Source organism: Perognathus longimembris, chromosome 17, assembly GCF_023159225.1.
Source record: "Perognathus longimembris pacificus isolate PPM17 chromosome 17, ASM2315922v1, whole genome shotgun sequence".
NCBI lineage: Eukaryota > Metazoa > Chordata > Mammalia > Rodentia > Heteromyidae > Perognathus > Perognathus longimembris.
In genome coordinates this window covers 38,964,843-38,991,332 of record NC_063177.1, presented here as the reverse complement: position 1 = coordinate 38,991,332, position 26,490 = coordinate 38,964,843, and the positions used below count along the sequence as shown (strand labels likewise).

The 26,490-nt window shown below is 46.0% G+C and overlaps 1 protein-coding gene across 1 annotated transcript in view; it reads left to right on the top strand.

The window, feature by feature from the left end:
• The window catches only part of Acly (ATP citrate lyase), a 45,381-nt gene extending 19,948 nt beyond the window's left edge, over nt 1-25,433 (top strand). The window contains 18 exon segments of the mRNA XM_048365156.1: nt 2,357-2,498; nt 2,767-2,935; nt 5,144-5,248; nt 6,688-6,884; nt 8,482-8,563; nt 9,357-9,467; nt 14,265-14,346; nt 14,349-14,391; nt 14,982-15,037; nt 15,040-15,074; nt 17,975-18,129; nt 19,840-19,990; nt 20,149-20,292; nt 21,353-21,466; nt 23,325-23,407; nt 23,738-23,814; nt 24,739-24,756; nt 24,759-25,433. Coding sequence (XP_048221113.1) covers nt 2,357-2,498; nt 2,767-2,935; nt 5,144-5,248; nt 6,688-6,884; nt 8,482-8,563; nt 9,357-9,467; nt 14,265-14,346; nt 14,349-14,391; nt 14,982-15,037; nt 15,040-15,074; nt 17,975-18,129; nt 19,840-19,990; nt 20,149-20,292; nt 21,353-21,466; nt 23,325-23,407; nt 23,738-23,814; nt 24,739-24,756; nt 24,759-24,832 — 1,838 coding nt within the window. The 3' untranslated portion in view covers nt 24,833-25,433.
• The last annotated feature ends 1,057 nt before the right edge of the window (nt 25,434-26,490 follow it).

Sequence of the window (26,490 nt, the reverse complement as noted above, 5' to 3'; positions counted from 1 at the left end):
GACTTTCATCTGCATCTCACAGTGTCACCAATACCTCACTTTTTTCCTGCTTCAACTTTACCCCCTCCTAGCTCCGTCCCCGAGCTTCTAATTCCCAGACACGTTTTGCTTTTTCCTGGGTTTCGATGGAAGAGCAGGCTAAAGATGGAGACGAGATAGAGGCCAGGAGGGAAGGGTGTATGGTATCTATAGAACAGATCATGAGAAGGGAACCTGGCTGTGGTGTCTGAGGCCACCCTTGACATCGGACATTTTCTGTGCTTGCACATGTGTGCAAACATGCACATGCCTGTTGACCCAGGTGAGTCACTTCTGAAGCCACAAGGCTTCAGTGCAATTTGGGGGGGGAGGGGTCATCCTGGGGGCAAGGGCTCCACTGCTGGCCTGGAGCCACACATCTAGCCCTCCAGGTGCCCTTTGGACATTCACTGCTCTGAAGGCTGTTATCTGTGATTAACTCTGCTCCCTTGCTCAGGAGAGGTAGTCGTACTTGCTAGGTGAGAACAAGGATCACCAATGATCACCGCCCTTTGCTGGCCTGCTTTTAATCCCTCCATTGTCTCCAACGAGATAGAACAGAAACACAGACCCTGTTCCTCTCCCTGCCCCCAGCTCTTCTACCCAAGGAGGGGAAGGAAAGATGTGGGGAAGGGGCTTATTTCCATTAACCTCAATCAGTGAGCTACAGGAACAAGTAGGAGGAGATTGTGTCATGTTGGAGCCAGTCCCACCTTCAGCAGAGCTTTACCTTAGGCTCTCTCAGTTACGTACATGTCACACACACACACACACACACACACACACACACACACACACACACACACCACCTTTGGCTTTGGTTTTCTGTGCTTGAGGAGGTGAGCGTTCCAGCTCTACCCTTCAGTGCTAGAAGTGTGGGTGGATGTGTGGAGACTTGACACTTCATCCTAATCACGGAGCACAGCTGCATGTGGCCTTTGTATACTCTGGCTCTGCGTGGGCTCCCCCAGGAACAGCAGAGTCCCGCTGGCTTAGCCTCTTCCTCCAGCAAGGCATAATTCGGGGCTTCTCAAGCTATTATGTAAATCCTGACTCTGTCTAGTTGATCTAGGACCATTTGGCATCTCGGCTTCCGTTTTCTGAGCCTGATTAAGTGGCTTCTTTTGTCCTGAGATCCTGTGTCCTGTCAGATCCCTGGGTCACAGGTATTTGCAACATCAGGAGTCTTATGTCAGGAGAAACTTCCTCCTGGCCTACACAGGGATTTAGTCAGACCTTCGCCTAGGTCAGCCAGTCCTATACTAGGACAGTAGGTTAATTAATACCAGATGCCACTGAATGAGCTGTTCTCTCTGGGGAAGCTCAGAATGTCCCCAAGGGCTGCTCTGGACCTGGAGGGAACTGCAGGGGAGGGGCTCCCTGCAGCTGAAAACTGCACCTTCTTTTTTTTCTTTTTTTTTTTTTTTTTTGCCTGAACTGTGGCTTGAACTCAGGGCCTGCCACTCTTGCTCAGCTTTTTTGCTGAAAGCTGACAACACCAATGGAGCCGTATTCCATTCAGTGTGGGATTGCGCTTTGCCAGCTCCTTTTGTTCCCTTTTTCTACCCCTCACCTCTTCCCTGCCTGCCTCCCCCCCCCCACCCCCCCAATCATTGTTCTGAGTGGCAAAGAGCCATTTAGTTAGTCAGGAGGGGGATGGGAGAAATAGATAGGAAAGAAGGTCATGGCTGCCAGCTTGCTGCTCTTGTCTGGTGCCTGAGCCCAGGCCAGAACCACAGCTAAAGGAAGGCTGCTCTGGCCTCAACCCTGGCTGCAGCCAGGGTTGCAGCCTACTCTGACCTAGAATTAATGACAACTCAAACCCTGGCCAAGGCTGGCTCTAGTCCCACATTTACAGGATGATGAGTAACAGTGGCTAGGTTGTTGAAAGTCGTGAGGCAACCAAAATGAAGAGTTGTTATTATTGTTGTTTTTTTCCTTTAGAAATAGTTCATTAAGACCACATTTGTATATAGGCTGCTCATAGATTTCTCCTGTGATGAAGCATGTCTTGTAAAAATTCTCCAAAGCATCTTCAAGCTGTAGGGTCCGTTCTTTATACGGAAATTGGAGGAGTCATTTTATTGCCCATTTGGAGCTGTTTAGTAGCCAGACAATAGTTAGCTCATCTTTGCTCTCTCTCCTGCCTCCTTCCAGAATAAGTGAGGGGCCTTTCCCCCCAGGGTCTCAAAACTTCACCATTTTAACACTCCTTTGCTGTTTTGAAGAGCCACCATCGTGGACTTGGGGCGTGAAGGGTCTGGCTGACAGCCTCTGCCCCTTAGGGCCTTCTGGGGTTGTGTATGCTGGGTGCACTCTTCGTGTCTTTGCCCACCAGGAAAGAATGCCACCCTCTTCAGCCGCCACACCAAGGCTATTGTGTGGGGCATGCAGACCCGGGCTGTGCAAGGCATGCTGGACTTTGACTACGTGTGCTCCCGAGATGAGCCCTCGGTGGCCGCCATGGTGTACCCCTTCACGTGAGTCACACTGAAGCAGGAGATGGCTGGCTGACAAGTAGCAGCCCATCTCCTTCCTCTGAGATAAAAGCTTGGGCTCACCTAGCAGAGCCTTTGTGGGGAATGGTCTTCTCATTCCAGAAATGGGGGCCATCTCTTGTCCTGGGGGATCTTTTCCCCTTAGGTACAAACTCTTAGGGCAGAGACCTTGAAGTTGCTCCCCTCAGTTCCCCTAACCCCAGGCTTGATGGACTGAGGGTGTCCTAACCTTTCCTCTCCTATCCCACAGAGGGGACCACAAGCAGAAGTTTTACTGGGGACACAAGGAGATCCTGATCCCTGTCTTCAAAAACATGGCAGATGCCATGAAGAAGCACCCAGAGGTAGATGTGCTGATCAACTTTGCCTCGCTCCGCTCTGCTTACGACAGTACCATTGAGACCATGAGTTACGCACAGGTCAGTTATTGGGCATGCTGGGTGTGGACGCAGGAAAAGCTGTTGAATGGTGTCTCAGCTACTTGGGGTGAAGCACGGCTTGGGAGTCAGCAGAGGCCAGTGTTCTTTGTGAACCTGATTGGAGACTTGTGTCCTTTTGAAGTCAGGAATGGCGGAGGGTAGGTCAGAGTAGGCAGGTGCTACTTTGCTTCTTTACCACCTCTTCCATCCCCATGGGATCCTCTCTATGCTAGCCATAGGGAGGAATGAATCAAAAGTACATTCTTGGGCTGGGAATGCCACTCAGCCGAGTGCCTACCTGCCAGGCACATACCCGTTTCTGGTTTTATCCCCAGCCCTGTCTCCTACCCCTTTCAAAAGTACTTAAGCTAAAATACTGATAACAAAAGGAGTAAATACATACTTCTTCTAAGTCTCATGTCCTGGAAATATAGTTGATAAACTTTGAATTTAGCTGTATCCATATGTGTTGCAAACCAGGGCCAGTGCCTTGTACTGCCACAGCCGGGAGCAAGGCTGGGAGCAAAGCAATGATGGAGACTGGACCCTGGAATTGGTTTCAGGGTACTAGGGGACCTGCTGCCTCACTCCAGCAACAGATCCATAGGGTCCCATGAACAGGGAGGGCTTTTTATTTATTATCAGACAGGATAGTACGTGCAGAAAGGTCTCTACATCCAAGAGACTACTTCAAAGGGACTACTAAAAAGAGATAAGGGTACCCGTTTGGGGGGAACAATCCTAGGACTGGAGACTTCCCATAAACAAGAGGGGAAAGTGATAAGTAAACAACAAATTTGCATAGGCCACCTAACTGCTCCAAGGTCCTGAGAAGCTGGGTAGGATTATCACTAGGTGGAAACTGGCCATGGTAATGCTCAGCGCAATAGGTCTTATTAGGGCCACCCTCAGCCTTCCCAGGGACAGAGAATGGCCTTCCAATTCTCTAAGGCCGGCCTTACGGCTCTGCATTTACGGGTTCCCACACATACGTTTTTATGGATTTGAACAAGTGGCTTTTTTGTTTGCTCTTGCTGGTACTGGGGCTTGAACTCAGGGCAAAAGAGCTCAGAGACAGTGCCCTGAGTTCAAGCCCCACGACTGACCCAAAAAAAAAAAAAAATGTGCTTTATAGTTGGATTCCAAGCTGGTTTATTTCAGTTCACAAATGGAGAATATAAAGTTGTTCTGATGTCTAGATGAGGTGAAAAAGAGAGCACATCTACTAAAAAAATGAGTTTCTCAGTGCCGAGTAGACACTGGTAAAACCTGGCCCATCAACTGTTTGTTTTTTTCCCAGTCCTGGGGCTTGAACTCAGGGCCTGAGCACTGTCCCTGGTTTCATTTTGCTCAAGACTAGCACTCTACCACTTGAGCCACAGCACCACGTCTGTCTTTTTCTATATTTGTGGTGCTGAGGACTCAAACTCAGGGCTTCATGTTTACGAGGCAAGCACTCCACCACTAGGCCATATTCCCAGCCCCCATCAACTGTTTTTGTAAATAAAGTTTTATTAACACAGAGTCACACTCTGCTTAACATATTGCTTATAGCTGCTTTCGTATTAGAAATCCCAGATACTACATGACCCACATGGTACTAAGGTTTGAAGTGACAGGTTTTTGCTTGCTGGGCAGGGGCTCCCCCACTGGAGCCCTTCCTCTAGCACTGTGAACTCAGATCTTGACCTTTTATAGATTCATGTTGGCCCCTGTGTCAGAGCCAAAGGAGACATGGGTCTTCGATCTTTGCTGCTTCCTTCTCTCTGGCGGCCTGTTCCTCCAGCCGCTCTCTGGGCTGCGTGTGGAAGCAGTTCATTTCTGTCATGCACTGGCCCGTCCTGTGTGGACATAGTCAGGACCCAGCGAGTACGTTGGAGAATGCTGCTTCATGAGCAGTGTCGAGGGCGGGTTAGGGATCAGGTAGAGCTGAAGTGTGTAGCGAGGTTTTTGAAACATTTGCTTGTGCCCTTGTACTGAGTAGCCAGTAGGGATAGATTTCAGTGTCAGCTGCCTCTCTTTTTAGGATGAGGTTAAAGCCATCAGGGTAAGAACCGAGGCCTGTGAGAAGAAGGCGATGCATACTGTTGAATGGGTTTTTGTTCTTGTTGCCTGGAAGGTGGGAGGTGGGCTGTGAACTGTGTGGCCCCCTTGCCTGTTTTTAGCAAAAGGTTTACAGGGTGTGGGGTAACTGTTAAAATCCCCTAGATCCGGACCATTGCCATCATCGCGGAAGGCATTCCTGAGGCTCTGACGCGGAAGCTGATTAAGAAGGCCGACCAGAAGGGAGTGACCATCATTGGGCCTGCCACGGTGAGTGTCTTCTGCAGAAGAAAGCCTTTCTTGCTCTTGACCATTCTCTTAAGGCTTAAGTTGGAAAGATAACAGGGGAACCTGTTGAGTCGATCTGTTTCCAGTAGATTTTCTCTGGGTGTTAAACCCAGGGCCCCATTCACAAAATCCTTGGTCACTGAGCTATACTCCAGGCCTACTTAATGGGTATGTGTGTTTGTGAACAATAAGAATCAAACCCAGGGCTTGCTTCATACTTGCTATCCAAGTACTTTCCCATACCCCACCTCATACCTTGTCTCTTACCCCCAGTAACTTTTGTTGTTAATGTTGTCTGGTAGTATTGAGATTTGAACTCAGGACCTTGTATTTGGTAGGCGTGTGCTCTACTGCTTGAGCCAAGTCTCTTAGTTTTTAAAGGCCCTCCCCCACATTCTACCTTTATAGTTTCCCAGAGACTAGTGGGAAATTGTTTTCAGTCTTTATCTTCATACAACCATAGTCTTTTGATTATTCCTTTTCTATAAATACCAGAGAAAAGGCTACTTCAAAAGGCTTATTTTGGCCCTAATATTACTCTGTGAATATTTTGTTTTTGTTTATTTTTACCTAATTGTTGCATCAAAAATTGGAACCTCACGGGGATCGGAATGTGGCTTAATGGTAGAGTGCTTGCCCAGCATGCATGAAGCCCTGGGTTTGATTCCTCAGTCCCACATAAGAGAAAAGGCTAGAAGTGGTGCTGTGGCTCAAGTGGTAGAGGGCGCTAGCCTTGAGCAAAAGAAGCTCAGGCCCTGAGTTCAAGCCCCAGGACTGGCAAAAAAAAAAAAAAAAAAAAATTGGAAACTCAGTTTCTAATTCCTCCTCTCATCCCACCCCCATTTCCCTCCAGTACTAGGGGTTGAGCCCAAGGCCTGTGAATGCTTGGCAAATGAGCTATATCAACCTAGTCCCAAAGCCAGGATTTTTTTTTGTTCTTCCCCCCAGTTTTGGGGCCTGGGACTCCGGGCCTGAGCTTTCTCAAGGCTAGCACTCTACCTCTTGAGCCACAGCACCACTTCCAGCCTTTTCTGTTTATGAAGTGCTGAAGAATCGAACCCAGAGCTTCATACATGCCAGGCATGCACTCTACCACTAAGCCACATTCCCAATCCCAAAGCCAGGATTTTTGCAAGGGACCTTTCATGTCAGAAGTAGGGTATGACTGTGTGCATTGAAGCCCGGCTGTGCGATGCTCCTTGATGAGTGCTATAGCACTATAACCCTGATCTGAATCTGCCCTTGTGAGACATCTCACTATAAGCCCAATACAGGGATGTCATTCTTTCTGCCATTTCCCCCCGCCCCCCCCCCAAGTCTGGCCAGAGGGACTAGGCAGGTAACATGGGGTTTGTGAGTTTTCCCATGTCCTGTGGTCCGTCGGGAGTAGTCCTCCCTGATTGCTGCTTCTCTCTCTACAGGTTGGGGGCATCAAGCCAGGATGCTTTAAGATTGGGAATACAGGAGGGATGTTGGACAACATTCTGGCCTCCAAGCTCTACCGCCCAGGCAGTGTGGCCTATGTTTCCCGTTCCGGAGGCATGTCCAATGAGCTCAACAATATCATCTCCAGGACCACAGATGGTGTCTACGAGGGTGTGGCCATTGGTGGAGACAGGTAATGAGCGTGGGGATCATGAGGGACCACCCACACTGAGAGTAATCCTCTGGGAGACAGCTCTGCTGGCTGCCACTGAGCTCCAGACCAATGGGGTTGTTAAGTTCATTCTGTGGGGGACTGCTTTTACCTCAGGGATGGCCGGAATGAGAGAGCAGCAGATAGAGGGAAATGTATATTTTTGTGTTGGTCATGGGGCTTAAACCAGGGCTTAGGGACACTGTCTCTGAGCTCTTTTGCTCAAGTCTAGCACTCTACTATGTTGAACCACAGAGTTAGTTCTGGTTTTCTGGTGGTTAATTGAAGACTCTCACACTGGGGCTGGGAAATGTGGCATAGTTGGTAGAGAGAGTGCTTGCCTAGCACACATGAAGCCTTAGGTTCAATTCTTCAGCACCACATATACAGAAAAGGCCAGAAGTGGTGCTATGGCTCAAGTGGTAGAGTGCTAGCCTTAAGCAAAAAGAAGCCAGGGACAGTGCCCTGAGTTCAAGCCCCAGGACTGGCAAAAAAAAAAGTTTCACAGACTTTCCTGCCCAAGCTAGCTTTAAACCTGGATCCTCAGATCTCAGCTTCCTGGGTAGCTAGGATTACAGGTGTGAGCCAACAGTGCCCAGCTGAAAAATTAAATTCTTTTTTTAATGCCAGTATTGGAGCGTGGGCTCAAGGCCTCTGGTTTTCACTTGAGCTTTCTCACTCTAAGCTGGCACTCGACCACTTGAGCCCCAAGCTCCACTTCTAGCTTTTTGGTGGTTAATTGGAGGTAGAAGTCTCATGGGCTTTTCTGCCTTGAGACTAGCTTCAAACCATGATGCTCAGATCTCAGCCTCCTGAGCAGGTAGGATTACAGGTGTGAGCCACCAATTCTCAGCTGGAAATCTGTCTTTAAAGGTGTTTGGTCTTTGAAGGTAATTCTGTTTGTCATCTGTGATCTGTGGTCATAGGGAGGCAGCAGAGTGCACTGGTTAGAAAGGCCAGTTCTGAAACCACAACGAAGGGTTCAAATCCCAGCTTCCCAATAGACTCATCTTAGTAGTTACTAAACTTCCCTTGCCCTCTGCTGTCCTTACATATCAGATGAGCAAAATAAACACCCTACCTCATGATATCCTTGGGAGAACTAAGCAACATATGTATGAAAGGATCAGCGCAGGGCCTGGCATTTAATAGGTGCTTAGTGACTATCAGTGGTAATTAATAATAGCATCCATTCTCTCTCTTTGTACTGGTTCTACAACTTGAACGTGACTGTCCTTCAGCTTTTTTGCTCAAGGCTAGCACTTATCCCCTGAGCCACAGCTCCACTTCCAGCCTTTTGATGGTTAATTGGAGATAAGAGTCTTATAGATTAGTCTGCCTCAGCTGGCTTTGAACCAGGATCCTCAGATCTCAGCCTTCTGAGTAGCTAGGACTATAGATAGTCCACTGGTGCTCAGCAATTTTTTTTTTTTTTTGATACTAGCTACCTCTTTGTCACCAAAAAAAAAAAAGAAAAGCCCAGTGTTCCTAATATGTACAACAACTCTTCCCCCGCACCAAAAGCCCTCCCCCCCCCCCCAGCTTGCCTTCTGACCCTCTGTCCTCCTGTTCTTCGCAGGTACCCTGGCTCCACATTCATGGATCATGTACTGCGTTACCAGGACACTCCTGGAGTCAAGATGATTGTGGTTCTTGGAGAGGTGAGTTGTTTTTTTTAAGTACAAGTTTTTAATTGTACAAGTAAGACATGATCTCAGTTTTTCTTTTTCTTTTTTTAAAGTAACAGTCTCTGGCAAATCACCCATGAGACTGGGATATAAGACTGTCACTGTTAAGTGTCCTGCAGGTACTTGGTGACGCAAGATGGTAGGACCACTAGATGGGCTGCTGGCCATGGTTTTTACCTGGTAAGCAGTGGATAGTCAGAGTCGAAAAGACATTTATGCTGGACACTGGTGACCCACGCCTATAAAATCCTAGCTACTGAGGAGGCTGAGATCTGAGGATTGCTGTTCGAATACAGCCCGTGTCGTAAAGTCTGTGAGATTTCTGTCTGCAATAAGCCAGAAATGGAGCTATGGCTCAAGTGGTATAGCACCAGCCTTGAGCTAAAAATCTTAAGAGACAGCACCTAGGCTTTGAGTTCAAGCCCCAGTACTAGCATACACAAAAGGCATTCATTTAAGGAGAATCCTATAGTCCATCCCTTGCTTGTCCTGAGCAGGCTCTGATCCTAAACCATCTTATACTCTGGATCAGAAAACCAAGAGACCAGTGGCGGTCCCTTTGGAATTCCTCTCTGCATCCGAGCTGAATCTTGCAGACAGAAGCTAAAGTATGCGTCACCCTGTTTTGTACTTGAGTTGTGTCTTGTAGGACATCTCGTGACTCTTGGCCCCTGTGTGATTTGGGGTCGTTTTTCCTACTGTGGGATTGGTCCTGGGACAGCAATGGATGACTTTGCTTTTTGTGTCATCCCTCTTTCCTCCTCAGATAGGGGGCACTGAGGAATATAAGATCTGCCGGGGCATCAAGGAGGGCCGCCTCACCAAGCCAGTGGTCTGCTGGTGCATTGGGACCTGTGCCACCATGTTCTCTTCTGAGGTAAGATGGGGACAGGGGACGATGGGTTGAGGTTAAACGAAAGTGAGGAGAGCCACGTGTCCTCAAAGTAATAAGCAGCTAGTTCTTGCAAGTGAATGTGCTTGGCTACTGTAAAGCCCAGAAAGAGCCCTGCTCTCAAGGAGTTATGTCTATTTGTAGGAGACAAACTCATCAATAGATTAAGGTTCAAAGTCCTGAGTTCCCCACCTTGTGGTTGCAGGTGTTAAAAAGGCCTCACTTGGGAAGGTAATACAAGAACAGGAGAAATTACAATGACAGGGAAGGTTATGGTGGTAGAGGGTGGAGAGGGAGATAGGATTGTTCTCAGTATATTAAGATGATACAGTGTGCCGTTGGGTAAGGTGTTGAATGCCTATAATATCAGCACTTGGGAGGGCTGGGGTAGGAAGGAGAATCACAAGTGTCAGGCTAGTCAGATCCACATAGTGACAGCCTATCTACAAGGAAGGGAGGCCAGGAGGGAGGGAGGGCGGGCAGGAAGGAAGGAAGAAAAACATATGTAGAAGTACCTGGTAGTACATAGGGATGGCCTATCTATAAGAAAAGAAAGGAAGGGCTGGGGATATAGCCTAGTGGCAAGAGTGCCTGCCTCGGATACACGAGGCCCTAGGTTCGATTCCCCAGCACCACATATACAGAAAACGGCCAGAGGGGGGAGGGAGGGGGGCATGAGGGACAAGGCAACAAACAGTACAAGAAATGTATCCAATGCCCAACGTATGACACTGTAACCTCTCTGTACGTCAGTTTGATAATAAAAATTTGAGAAAAAAAAAAAAAAGATTTTAAGTCAGGAAACAATAAAAAAAAAGAAAACGGCCAGAAGCGGCGCTGTGGCTCAAGTGGCGGAGTGCTAGCCTTGAGCGGGAAGAAGCCAGGGACAGTGCTCAGGCCCTGAGTCCAAGGCCCAGGACTGGCCAAAAAAAAAAAAAAAAAGAAAGAAAGAAAAGAAAGGAAGGAAGTATATGGCAGTACCTGGCCGCACAGACTAGGCATTCAGTACATTCTCTGAGCTTCTGCTGCCTGCTAAATTTATCAAGGGGCTGGGACTGTGGCTTAGTGGTAGAGTGCTTGGCCTAGCATGCATGAAGCCCTGAGTTCGATTTCTCAGCACCACATAAACAGAGAAAGCCAGAAGTGGCGCTGTGGTTCAAGTGCCAGGACTGGTGGAAAAAAATTAGACATAAAATGATGATTAAAAAACAAAACAAAACAGGGGGAGTGGGGAATGAGGGAGGAGGTACAAGTACAAACAGTACAAGAAATGCCAATGCCTAATGTATGAAACTATAACCTCTCTGTACATCACTTTGACAATAAATAAGAAAAAAAATTAAAAAAACAAAAAGGCAAAATTCATTTGTTAGCCAGTGTGTGTAGTGCTTTATATACAGAGAGAAAAAAAAACTTGGCTGTTAAGGCTTTCTGCAACGAGGACAACCTTAACGCATGAACCCTCACTTTTTTCTACCTGTAAGGCCTTGTCACACTATTCTTTGTTCTGCAAATGCTTTCCTTTCCTTACAGCTTGAGGGGCCTCATGGCCTCATGTTGGCTGTGCTTGCTTGCTTAGCTAGCAATCTATTACTTGAGCCATGCCTGCAGCCTACCTCCTTTCTTTTTTTTTTGTGGCTATCCTGGGCTTTGAACTGAGGGTCTGGGCGCTGTCCCTGAGCTTTTTTTGCTCAGGGTTAGAGCTCTACCACTTGAGCCACAGCTCTACTTTTGGCTTTTTGGTGGTTAATCGGAGATAGAAATCTCACAGACTTCCTATCTAGGCTGGCTCCGAATCTCATCCTCAAATCTCAGCCTCCTGAGTAGCTAGGATTAGAGTATGAGACACTGACACCTAGATTTGTTTTGTTTGCCAGTCCTGGGATTTGAACTCAGGTCTGGGCACTGTTCCTGAGCTCCTTTTGCTCAAGGCTAGCACTCTACTGTGTTTTGTGGGGGGGGGGGGGGTTGTGTTTTTTTTTTCCAGAGCCAGGGACCGAACCCGGGGCCTTGCGCTCACCAGGCAGGCGCTCTTCCACTGAGCCAGATCCCCAGCCCTAGCACTCTACTGTGGTACTAAGGAATCAAACCCAGGGCTAGGGCTTCATGCATGTTAGACAAGCACTACCCCGCTAAGCCACATTTGTAGCCCCTTTCCTGGTTATTTTTGAGATGGAATGTCATAGACTTTTCTGTCTTTTTGAACCTCAACCCACCCAAACCTCAGTCTCTTGGGAATAGCTAGGACTACTGGCATGAGTCACCGAGTACCTCACGTATTTTAGTATTTTAGTTAATGTTGAAGCCTTCTGTATGAAATCATAAGCATAGACGAGTGTGAGACAGCGCAGTGACTGCCCAGCTGACAGTTGACTGAATTCTTGAGCCAAGCACAGCTTCTCCGCAGAGAAGAGCAATACAAATGTTCACAAGCTGCAGGCAATGCTTTGGGGAACTGGGGGTGGGAACCTTGTTAAGGGGGAGTTTTTCACAGATGTGCCACCTGCAAGGTACCCCCAAAACTCCTGTTTAATTTCCTGCAACCCCAGAGTTGGTGTATAGACTTTTCTTCTTCCTACCCATCCACCCAGGCAGATGAAGTTAGACAAAAGCAAGCTTTGGGAACCTACACTTCTGAGACCCATGTTGTCTTTTCAAGCAGTTTCCTGTCTAACCTTTCAATACTCAAGGCTCCCTTTGTTCAGTTTAATACCCCGGAGTATAGACTGAGGCCAGGTTGCCTGGGTTTGAATGCTGCCATGTATTTGTTTCCCTGAGTCACTTTGGGCAAGTACTTTACCCCCCCTCTGGACTTCTGTTTCCTTTTTTGGTGGACATGATCATGGCTACTAGAAAATAAAATGAGCAGAGCTCTTAGAAAGTGGTTGGATGGTAGTTAAATGTCACCCACACAAAACAAAACACAAAAATAAAACCCCTCCTTAAGTCAGGGCTTGGAACCAGATGTGTTCTTTGGTGAATTCATTTTCCCCCAGTGCTTGATTCAAGATAATGGATGCTTAGCTTCCTTGTTGGGCTTTCTCTTCCCTTTAACTGTGTTTTGTATTCCATTGGATTTATGGCTTACTTCTTCCTGTGCATGCTCAGACAGGAGAGCCAGTTGCCAGTCAGCTCCCTAGATGATTTGTTGCAATGAAGGTGGATGTAGGCTTTGTGATCTAAAATCTTTAAAGAAGTCGGAAGTTTGTATTTTTACATGAGCTCTTTTGATTAAAAACAAACCAACATCGGTGGTCATGCCAATAATCCTAGCTACTCAGAAAGCTGAGATCTGAGGATACCCTGTTGACAGGAGTGAGGGAGGGAGGAGATAGCAAACAAATGTGAAAGACTTGTCTCCAATTAGCCAGCAAAAAGCTGGAAATGGAGCAGTGGTTCAGGTGATAGAGTGTCACCTTTTAAGTGAAAAGCCAAGCAAGAATACAAGGTTGTGTGTTCAAGCCCCAGAACTGGCACATACACATACAAAATAATTGGTGAATACACACACACACACACACACACAATTGGTGCTTTTGTTATTGTTGGTGGTTGTTATGGGGCTTGAAGTTGGAGCCTGAGCACTGTCCCTGAGCTCTTTTGCTCAAGGCTAGGACTCTACCACTTCAAGGCACAGCTTCATTTCCTATATATATATATATATATATTTTTTTTTTTTTTTTGGCCAGTCCTGGGTCTTGGACTCAGGGCCTGAGCACTGTCCCTGGCTTCTTCCCGCTCAAGGCTAGCACTCTGCCACTTGAGCCCCAGTGCCACTTCTGGCCGTTTTCTGTATATGTGGTGCTGGGGAATCGAACCTAGGGCCTCATGTATCCGAGGCAGGCACTCTTGCCCACTAGGCTATATCCCCAGCCCTCATTTCCTATTTTTTGGTGGTTAATTGGAGACAAGAGTCCCATGGACTTTCCTGCTCAGACTGGCTTTGAACTGTGATCCTCAGATCTCAGCCTTTTGAGTAGCTAGAATTTCAGGTGTGAGCCAGAAAGCATCCAGCTAATTGGTGTATATTTTATAAAAATAGAGTGCAGGGCTGGGAATGTGGCCTAGTGGTAGAGTGCTTGCATAGCTTGCATGACGCCCTGGGTTCAATTCCTCAGTGCCACATAAACAGAAAAGGCCAGAAGTGGCGCTGTGGCTCAAGAGGTAGAGTGCTAGCCTGAGCAAAAGAAGCTCAGGGACAGTGCCCAGGCCCTGAGTTCAAGTCCCAGGACTGGCACCAAAACAAAGAAAAGAAGGGGGCTCTGGAGTTGTGCTTGCGGGGCTTTGTGTCCTGGTTTCAGTGCATGTTAGCTGTGTGACCTCAAATAAGCTCCTGGACTTCTGTGCTTTCGTTTCATCTATGAGAATTACCATCCTACCTATTGAGCAAGCCAAAAGCTTGAATGAGCTGATCTGATTCATGTTTAACATGGGTTGGCCTGTGATCATTGTTGTTGGTATTTTTTCTCTTTTGCCTTGCTCTCTCCCTCCCTCCTTCCTTCTCTGCCAATATTGGGGCTTGAATGCATGGCTTCTGCTCTCACTTGGATTTTTTGCTAAGGCTTGAGCCACACCTCCACTTCTGGCTTTTTGCTGATCAGATGGAGATAAAAGTTGCTGATTTGTCTGTCCAGGCTGGCTTTGAACCACGATTCTCAGATCTCAGTTTCCTTGGTAGCCCGGACTAAGTGTAAACCACCAATGCCTGGCCAGGATCCTTTGGTTTTCCTCTCTGGGGGGCTTCACAAGCCCAATTAAACCTATTTGTCTTTTGCTTTCCAGGTCCAGTTTGGTCATGCTGGAGCTTGTGCCAACCAGGCTTCTGAAACTGCAGTAGCCAAGAATCAGGCTTTGAAGGAAGCAGGGGGTTTGTGCCCCGGAGCTTTGATGAGCTTGGAGAAATCATCCAGTAAGTGGACACTGAGGTAGCGGCTGGTCTTTTCTTCCCTCCCTAGCCCCTCCTGACAGCAGCGCCTCCCACTCAGGTGTCCAGGTGTTCCTGGTCCCTCTTGGGCGTTGAGTGCGACTTCCCACTTGGATCAGAATCGTCCTTCTCTTTGGCTTTCATTTTGTTTTAATTTGGTTGTAAAAGCAACAGGTCCAAGCTGTTCCAGTTGGTATTAAAATCTGTTCTGTTTCTGAGCCTGCATACTTGGCTGAGAGTTGGGGACTATAAATGAGAGATGACCGTGGGAGTACAGTATTTAGAAAGTATGACCCAATTGATGGAATTACTGGATATCCTATTGGTCTTCCTCCTGGACCTGCCAGGTCTATTTCACTCTTTGGTCTCCAGATTCAGCTTTCCATAAGCCCTGTTCTGAGCAAGAGGACATGAAGGGGTGGGGAGTGAGGATCATCTTGCCCAGACTTGGTTTTCATTTAATTTGGGGGATCTTAACTGATACGCATGAGTCACTGGCTGCGAAAGTCTAAAGTGTTTGTGTCAGATGGAGGAGTCCAGCATAAAACCCAACCTGTTTCTCCCCTGCCTCGCAGGTCTGTATACGAAGATCTTGTGACCAAAGGAGTGATTGTACCCGCCCAGGAGGTGCCACCCCAACGGTGCCCATGGACTACTCCTGGGCCAGGGTAGGTACCTTGGGTGCCTCCTTAGTGGTGTGAGGGAGGCTTGGAGGGTTAAAGTGGTGGATTTTTTTTTTGTTCCATATGAGGTTTTGGTATTTGCTTTGAGTAGTTTAGTCGTGCAACAACAGTAGTTGGAAACATATTTTGTGCCAGACATGATTCTGGGTGCTGTAGTATAGCAAGAGCATATTAGGAAATACATCATCCTTTCTGAGCACACATTCTTTTTTTTTTTTTCACATGTCACATTTGCACCCAGATTTAGAAAAATCCAGAATGAATAAATTTACTATGATATCTTTAAATTGTACAGTCACGTATACATTTTAAATCTATTTTTTTCTGTTTGAGATTTTTTTTAATTATCAAACTGAATTACAGAGAGGTTACAGTTTCATACATTAGGCATTGGATATATTTCTTGTACTGTTTGTTACCTCGTCCCTCATTCCCCCCCCTCCCCGCAAAGTGGTGGATTTTTAGCTGTTTAGGCTTGAATTCCTGGGAACCAAGCCATCTCCCCCCAACTAGTTAGAACAATGGTATAGTCACCTCTTAGGTTTCTGGGAGGACATCAAGAGAAAGCTCAGCGTTTAACTTTTGGATTCCATTCGTTGTAGCTTGTGCTCATGAGGTGGTCTGTACTGCCGATGGGTAAAACAAGTTCAGGCCTTGAGAGGGCCCAGGGGTCAGGCTGGGAGTAGAGCTCATTGGTAGAGGCCCACCTTGGCACCCGCCAGACCCTGGGTTTTCTACCACCAGCACCACACACATAAAGAAATGGCAGGGGCAAGTCTATCTCACAGGCTGTCACTTGACTTGGAAACAGAGGAAGTTGAGGACAGATAATGTCCCTTTGGAGTTTTGTACTCAGTAAGGAAGGGATTTCATGAGTGAAAGAGTCCACTCTGCCTGCTTGTCTGTGTGGGCTGGCTTTTCCCTATAATCCTTAGACATGAACCTCTTGAATAATTAGCATGTATGAGCCACCAGTGCACTACTGAAATGCTAACTTTTTGTTATTGTTGTTGTTGTTGCTTTGGGGGCTTGAATTTGGAGCCTGGGCACTGTCCCTTAGCTCTTTTGTTCAAGGCTAGCGTTCTACCACTTTGAGCCACAGTTCCACTTCCAGTTTTCTGGTGGTTAATTGGAGACAAGACTCACAGACTTTCTCTTGCCTGAACTGACTTTGAACCACAATCCTTAGATCTCAGCCTCCTGAGTAGCTAGGATGACAGGTGTGAGCCACCAGTGCCTGGCAATGCTAACGTTTTTTCTTTCTTTCTTTATTTTTTTTGCCAGTCCTGGGGCTTGAACTCAGGGCCCGAGCACTGCCCTTGGCTTTTTTTTTTTTTTTTTTTTCTCAAGGCTAGCGCTCTACCACTTGAACCAGAGTGCCCTATCTGGCTTTTTCTATATGTGTGGTGCTGAGGAATGGAACCTAGGGCTTCATGTATATGAGGCAAGAACTCTACCACTAGGCCATACTCCCAGCCTGATGCTAACATTTTCTGATATACAAAGACCCAATAACCCATTAGTAAAATGAATTGGAAATGGCCTTTCAACAAGAATATGTTCAACCTCACTTAAATTAAAACTGTGATCAACAGTAATGGAATGATTTGATCACCTGGTGTTTTGTATAAGTACAAAGAAAGTGGTGCATATATCCATTGTTGGTGGGAGTAGAAATTGACCCACTCTTTCTGAAAGGCACTTGAGTAACAATAATATTAGTGCAGTTTAAAAGTGCAGATACCTTAGGGCCCAGAAATTCCATATTTAGAATGCTAGTACTGAGAAATGCCTGCATAGAACTCACAAAGGAATGTGTCCTAGTGCCTTTTTTAGTTGGTACTTATTAGTGGAAATTTATCAGTGAACTGTAGTATTATGATATACCAGATACAATTAGCTCAGTGTATGTACTGACACTAATAAAATTCACATTCATTTAGTAGAAGGCACATTATGAAATTGACAGTATATTTATCATGACTATGAAAAATACACATGCACAGCAAATTATATATTGTCCATATGCATGCAAAGTGGTAAAGCGATAGCCTTGAGCAAAAATGCTCAGGGACAGCACCCAGGCCCTGAGTTCAAGCACCATGACTGACATAAATAAATATAAATAAAAGATCCAGGAAGAGAGCCACTATAAATTCACACCAAGGCAAAAGACCAATATTGGAGTAGAGGTGGAGGGATCTGTAACTGTTCCATCTGTTCTGCTGTAAAATTTTTTTAAAAAAGAGAACGTCAACCAGGCATGGCGGTTCATATCTGTAATTACAGCACTTGGAAGGCTGAGACAAGAGGATGGGGAATCCTGGCTCAAAATAAAGGAGAATAAGGAGAGGTTGTGGAGGCATGGCTCCAATGGTAGAGAGCCACTAGCCTTGAGCAAAAGCACTCAGGGACAGTGCCCAAGCCCTGAGTTCAAACCCTATGGCCAACGAAAGAAGGAAGGAAAGAAAGAAGAGTTTTCTGAGGGCTAATTGAAGAAATAAAGTTGGATGGAAGTGTGCCCCTAGTCTGGAAATTTCCCAGCTGTGTCTGAATGCTTTAGCGAATTCCCTTTGGAGTCCTTCCGTTTCTCAGTACTAACAGTGGCTGGTTACCTAGTGTCTCATTTCCTCTGCCAATTCTGCTTTGTGAAGTTCAGGAGCCAGTGCTCAGTTGAAGGACTGAAAATACAGCTACTGCTGATTAGGTACTATGTGCATGGGGCTTTTCTGTTTTTGATGTCTTAAACAGTCTAATTGATGATCTTCTGAGGAATTTTGGAATGGCTGCTTGGCCATCAGAATGGCCAAGACACTGGTTGTAACAACAGCTGTCCTGAAAAAGCCTATGATGGCTATCATTCCTGTGTCTTCTTGTTTGCTTAGGAGCTGGGTTTGATCCGAAAACCTGCCTCATTTATGACCAGCATCTGTGACGAGCGAGGACAGGAGCTGATCTATGCAGGCATGCCCATCACCGAAGTCTTCAAGGAAGAGATGGGCATCGGCGGGGTGCTGGGCCTCCTCTGGTTCCAGAGAAGGTAAGCGTGATGGGCAGAGTTAATGCCCTTCCCAGACAAAGGAATAGGATGGGCAGGCGAAAGGATTGTGTCCAGCATCATCTTATAGGTAGAGGCTAACAGAAAGGCCATAGGAAAGCTATTTCTGGTTCTTTTGAGAATAGAAAGGCCAGTTTAAACCAAAAGAAAAGAAATGGCCAATCCTAGCTACTCAGGAGTTTGAGCTCTAAGGATTACAGGTGTGGTCAATTGGGGCCCAGCTCTGGGGCTATTTTTAAGCTCCCAGAACTGTTCAGATACCCCTCAGTCCAGAAGGAGAGAGAGAGAGAGAGAGAGAGAGAGAGAGAGAGAGAGAGTTGGGTTTTAAACCTAAGGCATCATGCTCTTCTCAGCTCTCATGGTTTGCACTCTACTATTTGATCCATGCCTCCACTTCTGGATTTTTGCTGGTTAATTGGAGATAAAAAAAAGTTTGCTAAATTAGCCAGGCACCTGTGGCTCACACCTAGCTAGCTACTCAGGAGGCTGAGATATGAGACTCCGTTTGAAGCCATCCCAAGCAAAACAATCTCTGAGACTTTTATTATCTGAAAGGGGAGCAGTGGCCCAAGTGGTAGAGTGCCAGCCTTGAATGAAAAGTGAAGTGAGAGCATGAGGCCCTGAGTTCAAGTGCCAGTACTGGTACCAAAGGGGGGGGAAAAAAAACCTAGCATTTCTGCCCAAGCTGGCTCTGAACTGTGATCCTTAGATCTCAGCCTCCGATTGCATGTGAGAGTAACCAGTGCCTGGCCCATGCTTGTTCTTGATCTTTAGTGGGGAGATTGAATGCTGTGCAGGAAGCTCAGGCCAGGAACCTCCCGAAAACTGCTACTTAACGCAGAGACGGTTTTTTGCTTTTTATTTATTTAGGTCATTTGTGAGGCTTAAACTCAGGGTCTGGGCACTGTCCCTGAGCTCTTTTGCTCATAGTGCTCTAACACTTTGAGCCACAGCACCACTTTCAGTTTTCTGGGCATTTATTGGACGCTGTTTTGTTTTGTTTTGTTGCCAGTCCTGGGCCTTGGACTCAGGGCCTGAGCACTGCCCCTGGCACTGCTCAAGATTAGCACTCTGCTACTTGAGCCACAGAAGCCACTTCTGGCCATTTTCTATATATGTGGTACTGGGGAATCGAACCCAGGGCTTCATGTATACGAGGCAAGCACTCTTGCCACTAGGCATATTCAGAACCCCTGGGAGGCTAAGATTTGGAGGATTAGGATTCAAGATCAAGCCGGGGCAGAAAAGTCTAGAAGCTGCCTTCTCAACTGATATTCAGGCATGGTGGCACTCACCTATCATTCTAGCTATGCTGGGAAGTCTGAAATAGGTGGATCAAGGTCCAGGCACATACCTGAGCATGAAGTGAAACCTGTCTCACAAATAAGCAGCTTGAAAATGAGTTGGAGGCATATCTTAGTAGAACACCTGCTTAGCATGCAAGAGGCCCAAAGTTCAAACCCCAGTACTTTAAACAAAACAAAAAGACAATAACAGAATTAAGGCGACTCAAGAACCAAGAAACGTTGCCCGGAGTTGACCATAGTATGAGATGTGGAATGAGAGGTGGCTGCTCTTCTTGAATTTAAGTGGCTGACTGGAAAATGGAAGTAGGGACATGGCATTGTCACTGTGGTTCCTCACCTCTGTTGTACCTCTCTTCTCCCTTCACCTTTATACACCATCTTCCAGGTTGCCTAAGTACTCTTGCCAGTTCATTGAGATGTGCCTAATGGTGACGGCTGATCATGGCCCAGCTGTCTCTGGTGCCCACAACACCATCATCTGTGCTCGGGCTGGGAAAGACCTGGTCTCCAGCCTCACCTCGGGGCTGCTCACTATTGTAAGTCCCCCTGTCCTGGGAGCTGGGCTTAGCTATCACAGGAAGAAGACCTGGAGTGCAAAACCCCAAGGCTGGGGCAGTTTGGAGCATTCTAGATTGGTTTGTAAAGTGAAGAAATGATGGCAGCTCAGGGCAGTGTCTTCTTGTTTTTTTTTCAGGGGGATCGGTTTGGGGGTGCCTTGGATGCAGCTGCCAAGATGTTCAGTAAGGCCTTTGACAGTGGCATTATCCCCATGGAATTTGTGAACAAGATGAAGAAGGAAGGAAAACTGATCATGGGCATTGGCCACCGAGTAAAATCCGTAAGTTGTTGCTGTCCTAAAGATGGAGCGAGTGTATAGGCTCCGTGGTAATGGAAGATTGTCAGTTTAGTTAGAAACGCCCAAGCTTTTGACTCCCAGTGGGCAGAGCGGTGTACCTGGTAACAGATAGTCTTTCTCATGTCATAATACAGATTGTCCCTAAGTGGCTTTTGAGTCCTTCGATAGTATATGAAAACGCACTAAAAACTCCGTAAATAAGAAGGGTGCCAGTGATCCACCTATCATCCTAGCTACTCAGGAGGCTGAGATCCAGAGGACAGTTTCAAAGCCAGCCTGGGCAGAAAAAATTAGCAATAAGCAAAATAACAGGGCTAGAGTAATGGCTTAAATAGTGGAACACCAGCCTAGCGAGCTTGAGGCCCTGAGTTCAAACCCCAGAACTGCAAATAACACCAACATTAACACTGGCAAATGTACAAGGTTATGATGAGGAGCACATGTCAGTCTCATTAAATGATGCCACAGTAATAAGCATCTCCACACTTGTCAATGGCTTACAACAGCAATAATCAGCACTGGTGTTGCAGGTGTGGGTCTCTTAAAAACAAACGGTTCATGCATGACAGGACTGTGTTTTGGGTTTTTGTTGTTGTTGTTCCCTCTTGAGATTTTAGGGATAATTGCCCCCTCCCAACACGTGCTTGCTTAGTGTAGAACTTGGTCAAAGTTTGAGCAGTCACAGAGGTGGTAGGCACAGGCTGGTGGCTAGAAGATGAGGCTTCGGGTTGGAGAGTAGATTCAGTCCAACCCTTCTGCTTCACACTACAGACAATGGTTAACTTACTGCACAGCTCAGTTCTTTGTAATGTAAAAGAAAATCCTTACAGAGGTTGTTTTGAGACGGGATGACTCCAAAACCCCTGGCTCCCATAGCAGTGTCATTATTGGTGCCACCTGGAATTAGACATGTGGATGGGTTCCTGCGTTGTCCTCAGGATAGGATGGGTGCAGCTTTGTTCACTTGTTTCACCGAGTACAAAGTCTGTGCCTTAGTGGCAATATTAAACAAGTGCCTCTGTAACTCTGAGTCTATTTCCAGATAAACAATCCAGACATGCGAGTACAGATCCTGAAAGACTATGTCAAACAGCATTTCCCTGCCACTCCACTGCTTGATTATGCCCTAGAAGTAGAGAAGATCACCACTTCTAAGGTAACGAACCATTCCTGAGCTTATTTTAGAGTGAATTTATCTGTGTCTTACTTCTTTTTTTTTTTTTTTTTTGGCCAGTCCTGGGGCTTGGACTCAGGGCCTGAGCACTGTCCCTGGCTTCTTTTTGCTCAAGGCTAGCACTCTGCCACTTGAGCCACAGTGCCCCTTCTGGCCATTTTCTGTATATGTGGTGCTGGGGAATTGAACCCAGGGCCTCATGTATATGAGGCAGGCACTCTTGCCACTAGGCCATATCCCCAGCCCCTGTCTTACTTCTTTTTTTGGTGTGATAAATAGTATATCGTATGTTTGTTCAGAAGTGCTTAATTTTTGTTAGTATACATTAGCCACACAAAGAGAATTGTACTGTAACATTTCTACTCAGTTATACAGTATATTCCAATCAGTTTGGCCCTCTATCCCGCTCCTTTACCCATTTCCTTCCTTCCTATAACTATCGGCAGGTTTCCTTGTTCAGTTTTCATACACAGACCATCAGCTTGGGCCGTATTTATCTTCCTTCCCCCTCTTTGTTGGCCCAACCCTTTCTTCCTAGTCTCTCCCTAACAGAGCCTGTTTCCTCTTTCCTTCTCTTACCCATTAACCACAGTATTCTTAGACTTAGTTTTTTTGTTTGTTTTTTGATTTTTGGTCAGTTATGGGGCTTGAACTCAGGGCCTTGGGCCCTGTCCCTGAGCTTTCTTCACTCAAGGCTAGCATTCTATCAGCTTGAACCACCACATCACTTCTGGTTTTCTGGTGGTTAACTGGAGGTTTGAGTCTCACAGATTTTCCTGCCCCAGCTGGCATTAAGCTGCAATTCTCAGGTCTCAGCCTCCTTAGTAGCTAGGACTACAGGCATGAGCCACTGTGCCCAGCTCTCTTTGAGATTCTTTATATGCTATTTCCATATATAGCTGCAATATATTTCAAAGTCACCGTTTGGGGGTGAACTTCTTAGGTGACTTAACAGCCAATTCGGTTATACAGCTAAACTTATACCGAATGGTCTGGAAATTTTTATTTTCTATTGCATAGCTAAATTGAATAGACATGTACTAAATGTCTACTAGATATGAAGCATTCGCTACATGCTGGGAGTTCACCTAAAACACAGTGTCAACCCAATGGAAAGTTTTTAAGTGGGATCAAAATTCATAGTGATTGGCCAAGAATGGCGGGATGTTGCTATAATTCTTGGGAGGAAGAGGCAGGAGGATCAAGAATTACAGGCCATCTAGGCTGGTGGCTCACCCTTGTAATCCTAGATACTCGGGAGGCTCAGATTTGAGGATTTCAGTTCAAAGCCAGCCTGGGCATGAAAATCTGTGACATTCTTATCTCCAATTAACTACCTAAAAAGCTGGAAATGGAGCTTTGGCTCAAGTGGTAGCCTGGAGCAAAAAAGCTCAGGAGTACCCAGGCCCTGGGTTCAAGCCCCAGGACTGGCACCAAAAAATAAGGGAGGAAGGGATCATGTTAGTGAGCTTTATCTGACTGCAACAAAATACTTAACATCAACTTAAAGGAAGTGGAATTAATTTCTTCACCAGTTCAGAGGTACATCCTGACAGGATAGAATAGCAGAGAGAGCTTTATCCCATCTAGATCCCCAGCCTCTGAATCGTGCTGCCAAAATGTGAATAGGCCCTCTATCTGCAGATGTAGTCCTTTCTGGAAGTGTCCTTGAAGACACACCAAAAGGTGTGCCTTAGCCTCTTTTCCTAGGTGCCCTCAATCTATTCAAACTGATCATCAGAATTCATCACCATGGTAGCAGTGAAGGTGGAAGACTTAGAAGAGAGAGAGAGAAGGTGACAGATGTTTTGATTTTTGCCTGTTTGTTTTCCCTTCCCAGAAGCCGAATCTTATTCTAAATGTAGATGGCTTCATCGGTGTTGCCTTTGTGGACATGCTTCGCAACTGTGGGTCCTTTACTCGGTGAGCATTGCGGCCATTCTCTTCATCAGCTGTCTCCTCTCAGCTTTTAAGAGTAGTGTGTGTTTATTGTAGAGGATTTGGAAAAGAAGAAACTAAAAGTCGCCTCAAATCCTACTACCCTAGCACCTCTTTTTTCCTTTTCTTTTATTAAGCATATATTAATCAGACAATGCACATGCATATGATGTACTTTGATCAAATCCATCCCTTCCCCTTTTTCTTATTTCCATTTTGAAATCAGCGTGCTTAAGCTCCCTAGGCAGCGTTAGTAGCAATTGCTGGGAAGGAGTGCTTGTGAGCTGTATTAAAACTATACATTGTGTGTTGCAGGGAGGAAGCCGATGAATATATTGACATTGGAGCCCTCAATGGTATCTTTGTGCTGGGAAGAAGTATGGGCTTCATTGGTGAGTTGGCTGTTATTGTTTTTAAGGATTCGTTGTTTCCCTCTTTTCTTTGCTTATTTTTTTGTGCCAGAACACCAGGCTTGAACACCAAGCCTGGATACTGTCTTTGATTTTTTGTTAAAGGCTGGCGGTCTCCACTTCCTGTTCTTTTTTGAAAACCCCCATAGTAATGCGACAACTGATCATGTTGAGAATTTTTACAAGGTGTCACAAAGTCTCATGGACTTTTCTGCCCTGGCTGGCTTCGAACTCTGTTCCTCAGATCTTAGCTTCCTGAGTAGTTAGGATTACAGGCGTGAGCCATTAACGCCTGGCCTTTGAATTCTTCTATTTATTTATTGGTTGATCCTGGGCCTTGAACTCAGGGCCTGTGGAACTGTCTTTGAGCCTTTTCACTCAAGGCTAGTGCTCTACCACTTTGTTTTTTGTTTGTTTGTTTGTTTGTTTTTGTTTTTTTTTAACTCGATTTTGCTTTATTTATTTATTTATTGCCGGTCCTGGGCCTTGGACTCGGCCTGAGCACTGTCCCTGGCTTCTTTTTGCTCAAGGCTAGCACCCTGCCACTTGAGCTACAGCGCCACTTCTGGCCATTTTCTATATATGTGGTGCTGGGGAAATGAACCCAGGGCTTCATGTATGGGAGGCAAGCACTCTTGCCACTAGGCCATATTCCCAGCCCTGCTCTACCACTTTGAGCCACAGCACTGCTTCTGGTTTTCTGGTGGTTAATTGGAAATAAGTCTCATGGACTTTCCTGCTTGGGCTGGCTTTGAACCGCCATCATCAGATCTTGGCCTCCTGCATAACTAGGATTACAAGCATGAGCCACCAGTGCCCAGCGTCAGATTTTTATATCAGAAAGACTTCCCTTCTTCATCCTCTGCCCCTCGCCCTTAATGAAAAGATGTCTCTGTTTTATTCTAGGACATTACCTTGATCAGAAGAGCTGAAACAAGGGCTTTATCGTCATCCATGGGATGATATTTCTTATGTTCTTCCGGAACACATGAGCATGTAATGAAGCCAGGAAGCCTACTGCAGTAAAGAGAAGACAAGAACTCCTCGAGAAATAGCATACACATTATGGAGCCTACTATAGGATGGGTTAGGAACATAAACTGCCATTGGTGTGGGACACCAAAGACCAACACCCACAGGCTAACATTCATTCAAAGCTTAGTATTGTTTTATAAGCATAGAAATAAAACCAAGCCAATACTTGTGACATTCGCTCTGCTACCTGCTGTATTTATTACATGGACGCCTCTTAAGCACGGTCAGAATAGTGGTCTTCTTTGTAGGGTGTTACGATGTTTTCTTTTTACTACTTGTTGAACTTTTTTTCTCCCTTGGAGGAAGGGAATGAAACTTTTAAGGTCTTAATTACTCCCTATGTCTACTTCTCTGAATGTCTTATTTTTTGCTTCCCTTTCTTCCTCCTCAGACAACATGAAGAACATTGTATTAATCTGATTTGTAAGAATTTTTTTTTGGTAAGGTGTATGTCAAGGGTTTGTTTAGGATCCCACTGGAATGTTCTGTGTTACAGATTAAAGTCTGGCTGTGTCAGGGGGTGGGACCATTGCATCCTTAGCCATCGTCACAAATATGTGGAGTAGTAATTTAAAATGTAAAGTTGTAACATAGCTGTGTTTTAGATGTAAGCGTAAAGCAAAAAGCTGTGAAATGTCTTGTGTCTTATGTTCTCTCTGTATTTATACAGCTGACGTGACTTGTCTGTTACTGAAGTGTGGGATCAAAAGACTCATCTCCACCTCTTTTGCATCTGTAACCCACAAAGATTCTAGGCAGCTGCCACCTCAGTCTCTTCTGTATTATCATGTTTGGTTTAAATAAACTAGTAACAAGGAAGGCATACTGCTGTCTCTATACCCATTCTTCTGTATTCTTTGTATGGGGGGGGGGGGGCTGCACACTTATGCTTGTGCACAGATGTTGGGGCTTGAACTTCTGAGCCACTATCCCTGAGCTTTTTTGTTCAAGGCTAGTAGTGCTTTACCACTTGAGCCATGGCTGCATTTCAGACTTTTCTGATGATTAATTGGAGACAATCCTGCCTGGGCTGGCTTTGAGTTGTGATCTTCAAATTCAACCTCCTGAGGCTGGGAATATGGCCTAGTGGTAAAGTGCTCACCTCAGATACATGAAGCCTTGGGTCCTCAGCACCACATATATAGAAAAAGCCGGAAGTGGCGCTGTGGTTCAAGTGGTAGTTGTTATCCTTGAGCAAAAAGCCAGGGACGGTGCTCAGGCCCTGAGTTCAAGCCCCAGGATTGGCAAAAACAAAACAAATTCAGCCTCCTGAATAGAAGCCATCAATGTCCCATTTATACTTTATAATGGTTTCAGTTCATGTAGGTTTGTTTGTTTTTTATGCTCATCTACTTATTGTAAAGCAAAACAGAATTAAAGCCAGGTACCAGTGGCTCATGTCTGTAATCCTACTCAGGAGGCTGAGATTCTTATTTCCAACTGATTGCCAAAAAAGCAAAAAGACATGGAAGTGGAGCTCTAGTGGTAGCATGTCAGCCTTGAGTGAAAAAGCTAAGGGACAGTGCCCAGGCCTTGAGTGCAAGCCCCAATACTGGCACCAAAATGAAAAAATATAACGGCTTCAAAAAGATGGAAATCCCACATCTATATCCTTCCTTTCTC